The sequence below is a fragment of the Calidris pugnax genome, unplaced genomic scaffold (assembly GCF_001431845.1).
Source record: "Calidris pugnax isolate Ruff unplaced genomic scaffold, ASM143184v1 scaffold371, whole genome shotgun sequence".
Lineage (NCBI taxonomy): Eukaryota > Metazoa > Chordata > Aves > Charadriiformes > Scolopacidae > Calidris > Calidris pugnax.
This window is the reverse complement of record NW_015091373.1, coordinates 920,322-932,978: the sequence shown is the minus strand read 5'-3', so window position 1 is coordinate 932,978 and position 12,657 is coordinate 920,322. Positions and strand designations below refer to the sequence as shown.

Sequence of the window (12,657 nt, the reverse complement as noted above, 5' to 3'; positions counted from 1 at the left end):
GGGGGGGGGGAATGAAGGATGGATCTAAACCGGGAATAACATGAACTTCAACATTTTCCAGTGAAGCGAAAAGATTGTTAATTTTTTTTTTCTTTTCTTGTTTTTTTTTTCCACCTCAATTTCTTTTTTTGTTTTTACACATCCAGGAATGAGGCTACTGAGCACACGAGCCAACGAGCCCCCGCCCCGGCTGCGTGACGGGGAGAAACCCCCCTTTGGAACATCTCCTTCCCTACAGCTCTTCCAACACAGGTTCAAGACCAAGAAGCCTGATCCCTCAAAGGGCACGGAGGCTCCTCTACACCATCCCAAGAGCACAAAAAGGCCACGCTTCCAGCGTCTTTTCCACACGTCAGCCCTCTCCCGGGGGATCGGGGGCACCCGTACGCAAGGGCCAGAGGCTCAGTTCAGCCAACGGGACACTAAGACAAACGACAGCAGGAATTTCCAGGTCATTTCAATTTTTCTTTCGATCCAATCTTTGATTCCGATTTTTATCCCCAATAAGATGCTGGGAGAAATAACCAAAAAACCCAATCTTGGCTCAAGTTTTAAATATTCGCCTGAAAGGAGGGCTGGGGGGAGGGAATCATGTACAGTTAAAATCAAGCTACTCAAAACACAATCATTCAGGTAAGTAACTAGAAGTATCGCCTCTACCATCTAGAGAGAGAGAGAAGAGTGTCTGAGACAGAGGGCATATTTAGGAAAAAATACACATCTGAAGTCTCTGTGGCCACGATGAGAACTGGAATCCACATACAAGCCAGTTAAAGAGCATTTCAACATGAAATCTTAACTTAGTAGGAAGGTCGGGGGTTAAGCTGTATCTTTTGTTTGTTTGTTTGTTTTGTTTTAAATACATGGACAGCTGTCAGATATGAAAATGACGGTGGGCTTTCCTGAAAGATCCCCCTGTGCATGTGTATGGATGCGTGTGCTGACATCTGCGGGGCAGCGGGAGGGGGGTTTAGGAGGGCTGGGAGCCCAGCAGTCTCTCAATAGCTGCATTGATGTCCCCGCCGGTGGCTATGAGCGCCTGGAGGTTGGCCTCCCGGTTAATGAAGCCCATGGCGTTCAGCTGCTCCAGCTGCTGTTGGAATCGCACTTCAGGGCTCTGCGCCTGCGGAGGGAAAGGAACAAAGGCCTTAGAGCAGGAGAGGAGGCAGCGACACGGCCAGCAGAGGCTCAGCCGGGACCCTGAGCTCAGCTTTAAGGGTACTGACGTACTCCTGGCTCCCCACCCTGCCAAAATGCCCCCCACCCCGCCATGGGCTTAGCACAGCAGCCCCCCTCCGCTGTTAGTCCCTGTTCTGTACCTCCGGTGACAAGGAATCACAGAATCATCCAGGTTGGAAGAGACCCTTGGGATCATCGAGTCCAACCATCTCCCCTACTCTACAAAGTCCTCCCCTACACCATGTCCCTCAGCACTGCATCTAAACGGCCCTTAAACACAGCCAGGGATGGGGACTCCACCCCCTCCCTGGGCAGCCTGTTCCAACGCCCGACCACTCTTTGGGTGAAAAATTCCTTCCTAATGTTCAATCTAAACCTCCCCTGTTGGAGCTTGAAGCCGTTCCCTCTCGTTCTGTCACTAATTACCTGTGAGAAGAGACCAGCACCAACCTCTCTACAGTGTCCTTTCAAGTACTTGTAGAGAGTGATGAGGTCTCCCCTCAGCCTCCTCTTCCTCACACTAAACAGCCCCAGCTCCTTCAGCCGCTCTTCATATGATTTGTTTTCCAGCCCCCTCACCAGCTTCGTTGCCCTCCTCTGCACTCGCTCCAGCACCTCCAGATCTCTCTTGTATTGAGGTGCCCAAAACTGGACACAACACTCGAGGTGTGGCCTCCCCAGTGCCGAGTCCAGGGGCACAATCACCTCCCTCTTTCTGCTGGTCACACTATTTTTGATACAAGCCAGGATGCCGTTGGCTTTCTTGCCCCCCTGGGCACACTGTGGCTCATATTCAGCCCTTTGTCAACTAGAACCCCCAGGTCTCTTTCCTCCAGGCAGCTCCAGCCACACTTCCCCCAGCCTGTAGCGCTGCAGGGGGTTGTTGTGGCCCAAGTGCAGGAGGATCCCGGCCACTCTCCGCTCCAAACCTGCGCACAGCGTCACCGCACCCCGAAGAACCGACCACCCCGAGACACCAAACTCGGCATAAAGCACCACAGCCAAGGGAAATCCATCGAGAATCATAATCATAGAATGGTCTGGGCCAGAAGGGACCTCCAAAGGTCATCTAGTCCCACCTCCCCACAGTCAGCAGGGACACCCCCAACTAGACCAGGTTGCCCCATCGAGCCTCACCTTGAATATCTCCAGGGATGGGACCTCCCAGGGCAACCTGTTCCAGTGCTTCACCACCCTCATAGTAAAGAACTTTTCTCCTCATCTCCAATCTCAATCTGTTCCCCTCCAGCTTGAAGCCATTGCCCCTCGTCCTGTCACTGCAGGCCTTTCTAAACAGGTTCTCCCCAGCCTTCCTGTAGCCCCCTCAGGTACTGGAAGGCTGCTATTAGGTCTCCCCGGAGCCTCCTCTTCTCCAGGCTGAACAACCCCAGCTCCCTCAGCCTGTCCTCGTAGCAGAGGTGCTCCATCCCCCTCATCATCCTTGTGGCCCTCCTCTGGACCCTCTCCATCAGGTCCATGTCCTTCTTCTATTGAGGGCTCCAGACCTGCACACAATACTCCAGGTGAGGTCTCACCAGAGCAGAGTAAAGTGGCAGAATCACCTCTCTGGACCTGCTGGCAACGCTTCTTTTGATGCAGCCCAGGATGGGATTGACCTTCTGGGCTGCAGCTGCCCACTGCCTGCTCATGTCCAGCTTCTCCTCCAGCAGCACCCCCAAGTCCCTTTCCTCAGGGCTGCTTTCCAATCCCTCACCCCCCAGTCTGTACTGATGGTGAGGATTGTTCCGGCCCAGGTGCAGAACCTTGCACTTGTTCTTGTTGAACCTCATAAGGTTCACCTGGGCCCACCTCTCCAGCCTGTCCAGGTCCTTCTGGATGACATCCCATCCCTTTGGTGTATCGACACCACCACACAGCTTGGTGTCATCTGCAAACTTGCTGATGGTGCCTTTAATCCCAATGTCTATATCATTGATAAAAATGTTAAACGGTATTGGTCCCAGCACGGACCCTTGAGGGACACATCCCTAGAGTTTGGGGGGGATGTGAGTTGGGAACAACCTCTAGCTCACCCTGGATGTCCCTCCCCAGCAGCGTGTCACCGCGCAGCCGGGCCTTACGTACTTGGGAGCTGCCTCCGGCCAGCAGCTGGATCATCTGCTGCATGAGCTGCTGTTGGGGGTTACCACCCCCGGCTGGAGAGGCACTGGCCGGCGTCGAAGCGGAGGGAACGGGGTTCTCCGGGATTGTGCTTCCTCCTGTGGAGGACGGGGGCATTCGGGGCACGCCGAAGGAGCCGAGGCTGCAGAGGAAGGCAGGGTGTGCTCAGAGACAGGCTGGCACTGCTGGGTGTCCCCCGAGTGCCGGGCAGCACGGGAACCAGCAGGCTCTGCCAGGCTGGCCCTCCTCGAGGCCCGTGCTACAGGATTGTTTTGTTAATTCAACAGGCTGCGTTTGTACCCTGGTCACACACGGAGCCTGGAACACAACCCGAACAGAGGCACGGGCCTGAAAGGAGCTGCAGAGACTGAACGTGACCCAGGCTGCTGGGGAGCAGGAGGCCTGAGACCAGCAGCCCAGCCCGCCCCCAGCGTGCCCACCCAGCCTTCTGGCTGCCCATCTCATCCCGTCCCGTGCTCCAGAGATAAAAATTCTTGAGTTCAGCCAATACCCAACACGGCAAACAAAAGACGGGGGAGGGACCAAGTGCTTTGCAAACCTTGCCTCCCAAAAGAAAGGGTCAAGGACTTCCCACGTGAAGCACAAACAAGCAGAAAGTGCTAATTAGCTGTAACTCCAAGGCCTGCAGGCGCACACAGACACACACCTCCCCACGACAGAGCACCCCAAGCAGCTCTCCTCCATGAATCAACAGCCAGTCTGCCCGCTGGTACCCAGCACGTCAGCCCTGCCTGCAGAAACCCACTCCGAAGCGCTCGTTACCTTGGCACTAGTCCTGGGGCCTCCGTTTGCAGCGTCTGGAGTCCCTGCTGGATCTGGAGGAGCGCCTGCATGGCGCGGGGGTTGGTGAGGATGGAGAGGGAGTCTGGGTTCTGCATCTGGCAAGAAAGGCAAAAAAGACACAGCGGTACCAAACAGCGAGAGCTGCGGCAGCCAGAGACCCACCAGCTTTAAATCCAAACAACAATTAGCGCAGAACAACAATTAGCTCTCCCTCTCGCCCTGCAGCCGGAGGAAACCTGTGAGTCTGGTTCCTCCTCCGAGTCCCCAGGCTGCAGGGCTCAGCTACAGAGATCCTCCCAGTTTAGAGCAGATCTCCTCCACGCACGAGGTGAATCAGATCAGAGCGGGGGGCACATGCCTTTGGAATTGCAGTGATGTGATTTGATTTACCTGAGTGAACCAGCTGCTCTAGCACAATTAGTTGGTTTAATTTTTTGTAGACTCGTTACAGGGAGAGACTGTCCACAGGGGGGTTTCACGTAGCGTAACTAGTCTCGTTTGCAGCCCACCTTTAGGTAGATTACTCAATTTAGGTTGCCTTGTCTAAATAAGCTCTTCCTTTCTCTCTCCCCTGTGCAAACCCCTCTCTTCCACAGCCCAAACCACCCAAGCCCACAGGATTCCTGGTCCATGGACTAAGCGGCCGAGCGACCCCCTTTGCTACGGAGGCTGGAAAAGCTCTGGAGCCGGGGGGGCTGAGAGCAGCACAGGGCCAGGGAGGGGCCTTTACCTGCTGCAGGAAGACAGGGAGCTGAAGGCGGAGCTGTTCTTGAAGCTGTGGATTCCCAGCAAAGAGGGGGACATTTACCATGATCTAGCAAGAGACAGCACACGTAGGGAGGGTCAGAGGGTTGCTGCCACCGGCTGTTAAGCCCCACGTAACTAAGCCACGAAGAACAAGTCAGTCATGCCCCTGTCTCCCTCCCTGGGCTTTCAACACGTTCCCCTAATGCTAATGGGGACTGAAACAGGACAGCTCAATTCCTGGCAGCAGCGCTGAATAGAGGCCACTGGGCCAGGGACAAAGAGAAGGGCTATTCCCATGTCCCTTCGAGAGCCACCTTTTTTGTTAGGGGCTCTGCTAAAGCACGAGGTTCAGGGCTGCGACTGCCTTCAAACTATTGAAAAACACAACAAAACTGTCTATATTCACTCAGCTCTCTGGTTTCTGCAAGAGGAACAAACCCAGCTATGGAAGCAGATCACAAGCATCATGCTCATGGCCTGCCTGACATCAGAGGAAACCACAACACTTTTACCTGTGCTGCGAAGTCCGGGTTCTGGGCAAGAGTTTGCATCATGCTCCTCATATAAGGGGCAGAGATCATGTTCTGCATCAGCTGAGGGTTTTCAGAAATTTGCTGCAGCAGGCCTTGCATCTCTGGGCTGTTAAACATGCCTGCAAGGGGAAAGGGGAGGGAAGAGAAAGGAAAACCTTTTATAAGCCTGAGCACTGCTGCGATGCCCGAAATACAAGATATTTAACAGCAATGCCTTTACTTCTCCCTGGACCAATGTCACCGTGGACAGCAATGGTAGCACTTTCTTGCTCTCAAGGGCTGCAGGGACGTCAGAGCTCCCAGAGTAACCCTCCAACAGGCACACGAGAAATCACCCATTTCATAGAATCATAGAATGGTCTAGGTTGGAAGAGACCCTTGGGATCATCGAGTCCAACCATCTCCCCTACTCTACAAAGTCCTCCCCTACACCATGTCCCTCAGCACTGCATCTAAACGGCCCTTAAACACAGCCAGGGATGGGGACTCCACCCCCTCCCTGGGCAGCCTGTTCCAACGCCCGACCACTCTTTGGGTGAAAAATTCCTTCCTAATGTTCAATCTAAACCTACCCTGTTGGAGCTTGAAGCCGTTCCCTCTCGTTCTGTCACTAATTACCTGGGAGAAGAGACCAGCACCAACCTCTCTACAGTGTCCTTTCACGAAGTTGTAGAGAGTGATGAGGTCTCCCCTCAGCCTCCTCTTCCTCACACTAAACAGCCCCAGCTCCTTCAGCCGCTCTTCATGTGATTTGTCTTCTAGGCCCTTCATTAGTTTCGTTGCCCTCCTCTGCACTCGCTCCAGCACCTCGAAATCTCTCTTGTATTGAGGTGCCCAAAACTGGACACAATACTCCAGGTGTGGCTTCACCAGCTCTGAGTCCAGGGGCACAATCACCTCCCTACTTCTGCTGGTCACGCTATTTCTAATACAAGCCAGGATGCCATTGGCTTTCTTGCCCCCCTGGGCACACTGTGGCTCATATTCAGCCGTTTGGCAACTAGAACCCCCAGGTCTCTTTCCTCCAGGCAGCTCCAGCCACACTTCCCCCAGCAACAAGGCTAGAACCATCCATCTGGAGAGCAGCCTGGGTTATCTCTTCAGTCAGCAGCACCCTCTGGTTCCCCTCCCGCTTACGTACCGGCCCCGATGCTGGCGGCGTTCAGCCCGAAGGGGTTGGACACAGTCGGTGTGCTTTGGGTGGTGGCCGAGCCCGTGCTGCCTTCGCTGCTGGGCGCCTGGCTCTGGGACGCGGGGGGCGTGGGGCTCCAGGGGTTCGGTAACGGCTCCCGGTTCTCCGTCCGCAAAGGCTGAGAGCTCGAGCTATCAGAATTCCCCGTCAAGGAAGAGAAAGGATTGTTGCCAAACTAGGGAAAAAGAAGAAATAGCCATCATCAGTTAGCCCTCATAGAGAACGTCAGCCTAACCCCACCACCGTATGAGGTAGGGAACAGCTGATCGTGTTCATCCGGCTCAGAATTTGCTGAACACGTGCTGTGATTTGCCTCCTGAGAAATCTGGGATCCACAACACACTTCACTCGGGGAAAAGCTGGAGGGGAACAGATTTAGATTGGAGATTAGGAGAGGGTTCTTCACTGTGAGGGGGGTGGAGCACTGGAACAGGTTGCCCAGGGAGGTGGTTTAGGCCCCTTCCCTGGAGATATTCAAGGGGAGGCTCGATGGGGCAACCTGGTCTAGTTGGGGGTGTCCCTGCTGACTGCGGGGGGGTCGGACTAGATGGCCTTTGGAGGTCCCTTCCGGCCTGGACCATTCTATGATTCTATAAAAAGAAAAAAGACCAGGCTCAAGAAGTGGCCACAGCCCTAGATTTGGCTCCCAAATGCAGGGCTTCAAACCATCCATGTAAAACCAGCACCCGGACATACCAGTAGGTAATGCTAGACTGGAGTATGTCTGCACAGCCTGCTGCAGACAGACCTGCGCTCACTCCTCCTGCGCTTCCAGCCAGCTGGATCCCAGCCAGCTCCAATCCAGAGGCGTCAGGTTTGAGCTAAGACAGGACGCCGGGCTGAGAGCAGAGCGCTCTGCTAACGAAGCCACGGGGCCATTGCTTCGGTGAGGGCTGGCATCCAGCCTGCTCGGCGACCAAAGGGGCCAGGGCAGGTCTCTGCTCAGATACCACGTAATAAAAGCAGCTGCCAGGCACCGCACAACGTTCTTTCGTCGTGCAGAGCAGGAGGGGTTAACAGCCACGCTTGGGGAAGGTTGTCCCGTTAACACGGGGGTCAGGGAAAGAGCACACAACACCCCACTCCCGGGAATTCAGCCCCTACCTGCTCCCTGGCTGCGCTGAACATGGGCTCCTGGATGTCCGTGTACATCCGGCGCAGGGCGTTGTATCCCCCTGGAATGCTCTCCAGGTTACTCAAAGCACGGTCCTGGTTCCGCATCATCTCCTGCATCATGGCAGGGTTACGAGCCAATTCCATCGTCTGGGAGAAGGAGGAAAACGTAGAAAGCTCAGGTCCACATGCACCATGGAAGGCCAGAGTGGCTCAGAAGCAGCAGCCCGGCGGTACTCTGCTGATCTGACAGCTAAGCACTGAAAGAGTTAAATCTCAGCTCCCAGAAGAAAGAGTATAATTAAACCCGTTTCACAGCCAGAGAGCAGAGAGATCATTTATCCAAGCAAAGAGAGCCCAGGGATCCTGGCTCCTCCCATCCTTGCTCAGCTCTCTTCCTTCTCAACCTCAATTCAGCTGGATGAGATTGTTTTGTTTCTAAGCAGTATCGGGACATCCAAACACTGAACACCCATATGTTCCCACTCAAAGTAGATGGACTACATTCAAAAAACCGAGAAGGTGGAAGGGATGGGATCCTTCCCATTTCAAAAAAACCCAAGCAATTCACCCTCTCCAGACTTCTGATGGGTCTCCCCTGAAGAAAGAACATCCAGAGCTCATTTGAGGAGCTGCATAAGTACAGACCATTCACAATTTAGTCCTGCAGCTCCGGAATGTCATGTACGGGCAACACAGGTGAAAGAAAGATAACCAAGAAGTAGATGGAAACGAGGTTAATTCAGCAACAACCCAGAGAGACCTCCTGACAAGTCTTCCTGGGGGAACAGCAGAGTTCTGCCAAGGGCTATTTAACACTCAGGGTCTCACTCATCCCTCATGCTTCCTTCTGATCACCCTTTGAGCTTTGAGACAGCCAGCCCTCCGAGGCTGCTCCTCTCTGCTCCGGGATGGGACAGAAAATCCTGACCTCAAGGATCCCAGCCTACAACTAGTGCTCTCTGCTGATACAGGCAGTAAAATCCTGACTGTACAGCTCTGCAGTCTACACTTAATCTACCAAGAGAAATAGAGAGAAATAAAAAGCTTTTGCAGCAGCTTCACTTCTCTTCTCCATGACTGCTTTTTTTTTTTTTTTTTTTTTTTTTTTTTTTTTTTTTTTAATGCTGAATCAGAACACCGTAGACTCATATGCAGCACACTGGGATGATCCCAGCAGATCCTTCTTTTGCCCAACACATGATGGATTCGATAGCCCTGAGAGGGAGATAAGAGTTGCAGGTACGTGGATTGAGTAATGAGCATTCACACAACTCAAGACCACCATCTGTTTGCGGGGGGGGCCTCACAGCAGGAAGGAAGAAACGTCTAAAAATCACCGATCTGGCATTTACACACTCCCTCTGGGGAGCAGACGCTGAAGCTGGTCCACAAAGATGCTCCTGAACGTGCTTTAAGCAGGCCCTGGCATCACCAACTCACCTGCCTCATGAGCTCCGGGTTATTCAGCATGTGGCTTATCTCGGGATTTCGCTCCATGAGCTGCTGCATCTGGGGGTTGGCCATGATCATCTGCCTCATGAGGTCAGGGTTAGACATCATGTTCTGCACCAAGGGATTCTCCATGATCTGAGAAAGCATCTCTGGGTTGGACATCAGCTGCCGCTGCATCTGCTGCTGGAGCTCCATGAAGTTGGCAGAGCCCATCCCAAGGTTGCCCAGCCCAGTGATGCCACCAAAGCCAGCTGGAGAGGGAACAACACACGGGGAGAGAGGCGTGAGTCAGTAACTGTCGGCAGCTGCAAAAAGAGGACAAGGACATCAGCCAAACTGCACCCACACTCATCGAGGGGTACCCTATACTCCCACTGGAGCCAGCTCTGAGGGAGGACAACCCCTACGCATGCTTCAACAAGGGCTTTGGCATCATCCTGAGCAGGGAAACCGAGGCAGGCTGCTGGAAGCGACTCATGCAAAGCCCACAGCAAGCACAGACAAGTGCAAGGGTCAAGAACTCTGTGGTCTAAGCCCAGGAAATCCTTCTTTGGCGTCACACCTCCTCACAGCCATCACTCCTCACAGCCACCACTTACACAGGATGGATGTAGCACTATTAGGGCCTCCGTCTCCATGGCCCCCCATGGTCCCCGACCCACTGCTCCGCCTGCTGCCGCTCCCCGTGTCGGACCCGGTGCTGCTGGAGGTGGAAGGCTGAGACGGGGCAGCAGGAGAAGAAGGGGTTGCACTGGGGGCAGAAGCAGCATTGGGGGCAGAAGCAGCAGATGTTGAATCTTGGACCCTGCAAAGAAACAAAAGGTGGCATTAAACTCCTGAGACTCCAGACCAGTGAGCAGAGGCCTCTGTGGGGAGGGCCACAAGGATGATCAGGGGGATGGAGCACCTCTGCTCCAAGGACAGGCTGAGGGAGCTGGGGTTGTTCAGCCTGGAGAAGAGGAGGCTCCGGGGAGACCTAATAGCGGCCTTCCAGTACCTGAGGGGGGGCTACAGGAAGGCTGGGGAGAGCCTGTTTAGAAAGGCCTGCAGTGACAGGACGAGGGGCAATGGCTTCAAGCTGGAGGGGAACAGATTTAGACTGGAGATGAGGAGAGGGTTCTTCACTGGGAGGGTGGTGGAGCACTGGAACAGGTTGCCCAGGGAGGTGGTTGAGGCCCCTTCCCTGGAGATATTCAAGGTGAGGCTCGACGAGGCCCTGGACAACCTGGTCTAGTTGGGGGTGTCCCTGCTGACTGTGGGGAGGTCGGACTAGATGGCCTTTGGAGGTCCCTTCGGCCTGGGCAATTCGATGATTCTATGACACAGGACGGTGCACCCCACACTGCTGGAGCCCCCCCGTTGTCCCCACAGCAGCCAGCCCTGGCTGCTTCCATTCCTGCCCGCGCGGATGCACAGCTGCGCTCCCAGATGCCTTCCATCTGCTGGGATCTGCCTCCCATCCTGATGCAAAACAGCCCGGGACATTTTATCCTGGCCCACACAAAGTGGCTTGACTGGTCCTACCCCGGGTTGTATCCAGCTCTTCCTTCAATCACACTGAACTATTTACCTCAGCCATATCCTTGAGCAATGAGTTTGCTCCAAACAGGAAAATCCTCCTGCTGCTGCCTCAGAAACCACAGGAGGTTACAGCGGGGCTCGTGCGTGGGGTAAACAAGAAGCTGCTTTTCTGCAAATCCTCCCATGCACTGAATATTCCTAGCAGTGCTCCCGGGGGCAAAGCTAAGTATCAGCAATGCTCCACAGAGAGGGAAACTGAGGCACAAGGCCAGTAGCACCTGCTCCATGAAGCTACAGAACATTTCTGGCCAGCTCAGCTGTGAATTCACATCTCTGCCCCTGGCCATTCCTTCCACTCAAAGCTTCTCCGTCCAACACACCTTGACTAGAGCTTCTTTTAACACACAAATGCAGATCCTGTGCCGTAACCCACAGCGTAGCAGATGCTGGACATGGGCTTTATCAAATAAACCAACCCAAGTAGCACCTTGTAATCACATCTCCTCTACAGAACTTTTCACAGGAATTTGAAAGAGAACATTTAAAGACTCTCCAAGCATCTGCAGTCATGGCAGTGAGTCCTGACCTAGTGCTGAAGAGCTTTCACATTAAATTAGACCACAAAACTCACTTTATTCCCTTCAAATAATGCTATTATGCCACTGACAAGTAAAACAGAACAATGATTTCTTGATTATTATTTTTTTCCCCTCAAACCAAGAATGATTCCTTTCTCTTAACTCGTTTTTGTTTTTCACTCTTATTCCAGGAGTTTAAAAATCAAACCTGAAGGTCCCTGCCCACTTTCCAGACTCACCTGACCACTGCTGAAAACCAGCAGCCACCGAGAGGGAGACAGAGAGTGGGGAAACAAAACAAAAAGGAAGCTGAACAAAAAAGGAAGAAGGAAGCTGGAGAAAGGTCACTTGGTTTCTCTCTCTCAGCACAGGAAGAGGCTGTAATGTCTTCAGTAAGCACTTATCTATGACTATTAGCAGTAAAAAAAAAAAAAATAATGGAGCAACTGAGGACAGCTCTCTTGTTTACCCTCTGAAATGGTTCACCAGTACCGCAGTTCGCTGTGGGGACAGTGGTAAACAGCACCAGACGATCAGGCTGCCTGGAGCTGCACAGTCCAGAGAGCCCTCCTGCAGAACCTGACAATACACACCCTTGTCTTTGTGAAAAAAGAAGAGGGGGGAAAAAAAAAAAAAAAAAGAAAAAAATCAAACCGCTAATCTCGAGTAAGGCAGTAAAGCAGCTCTCCCAGGGGACAGCAGAACTGCACAAAGAGACAAGGGAAGTCCGATCAGGCTGAGAAAAGGGTGGTGAAGGGGGTGTTGAGATCAAAATGTAGCTGCACTTGAAATACAGCAACTGTTCCCCCCTCCTGTGCCACCTCTCTGCACCGGCCCACGCAGACGTGCCCATAGGTACCACACAGCAACACCACTCTGCCCTATAGAGAGTGCCCTGAATGTGTGGTGTGTCTCCTGTGGCACCCAAGAGAGCGTGAGCACAGGCTTAGAGCAGAAAAATGATAGAAAGCCAAAGAAAAATTGGGTATTTGTCTCAACTTCGACACAAATTCATTTGGAAAGCAATTTCTGTTAACAGCACCTTATCTTTGTTAGAACTTGATACAAGTTCCAATGGGTTCTTTCATAATCATTAAATTATAAAGGCTCAAAATACGCAAAACGACACACACGAGTTGTGTTAAAGAAGAGTCAACCCCCTCAGACACTTGTCACAGACTTATGGCCCTGTGTAACGCGTGGAAAGGACAGGCTGAGTGATAAACCCCACGGCAAAGCCAGGGCAGGGGGAGAGCTCTCCTGCCAGACCACCGCTGCCCGACTCACAGCCCCCCCAAAAGCAGCACTCAGGCCTCCCACAGACTCCCTTCAGTCGCTGATGGGGCAGAAAACCATCATTTATTCACATCATCCGTTTACCCTCAGCCCTCGCACCCCCCCCCCCCCCCCACAC

At 53.3% G+C, this 12,657-nt stretch overlaps 1 protein-coding gene across 1 annotated transcript in view; it reads right to left on the bottom strand.

Annotated features, from left to right (window-relative positions):
• Positions 1 to 442: 442 nt before the first annotated feature.
• The window catches only part of UBQLN4 (ubiquilin 4), a 13,906-nt gene continuing 1,691 nt past the window's right edge, over positions 443 to 12,657 (bottom strand). Inside the window, exons 3-11 of the mRNA XM_014961357.1 lie at positions 9,744 to 9,949; positions 9,133 to 9,395; positions 7,681 to 7,839; positions 6,526 to 6,751; positions 5,364 to 5,503; positions 4,835 to 4,918; positions 4,084 to 4,199; positions 3,265 to 3,442; positions 443 to 1,123 (exon numbers count right to left, since the gene is read on the bottom strand). Coding sequence (XP_014816843.1) covers positions 971 to 1,123; positions 3,265 to 3,442; positions 4,084 to 4,199; positions 4,835 to 4,918; positions 5,364 to 5,503; positions 6,526 to 6,751; positions 7,681 to 7,839; positions 9,133 to 9,395; positions 9,744 to 9,792 — 1,368 coding nt within the window. The 5' untranslated portion in view covers positions 9,793 to 9,949 and the 3' untranslated portion in view covers positions 443 to 970. The remainder of the gene's footprint in view (positions 1,124 to 3,264; positions 3,443 to 4,083; positions 4,200 to 4,834; positions 4,919 to 5,363; positions 5,504 to 6,525; positions 6,752 to 7,680; positions 7,840 to 9,132; positions 9,396 to 9,743; positions 9,950 to 12,657) is intronic.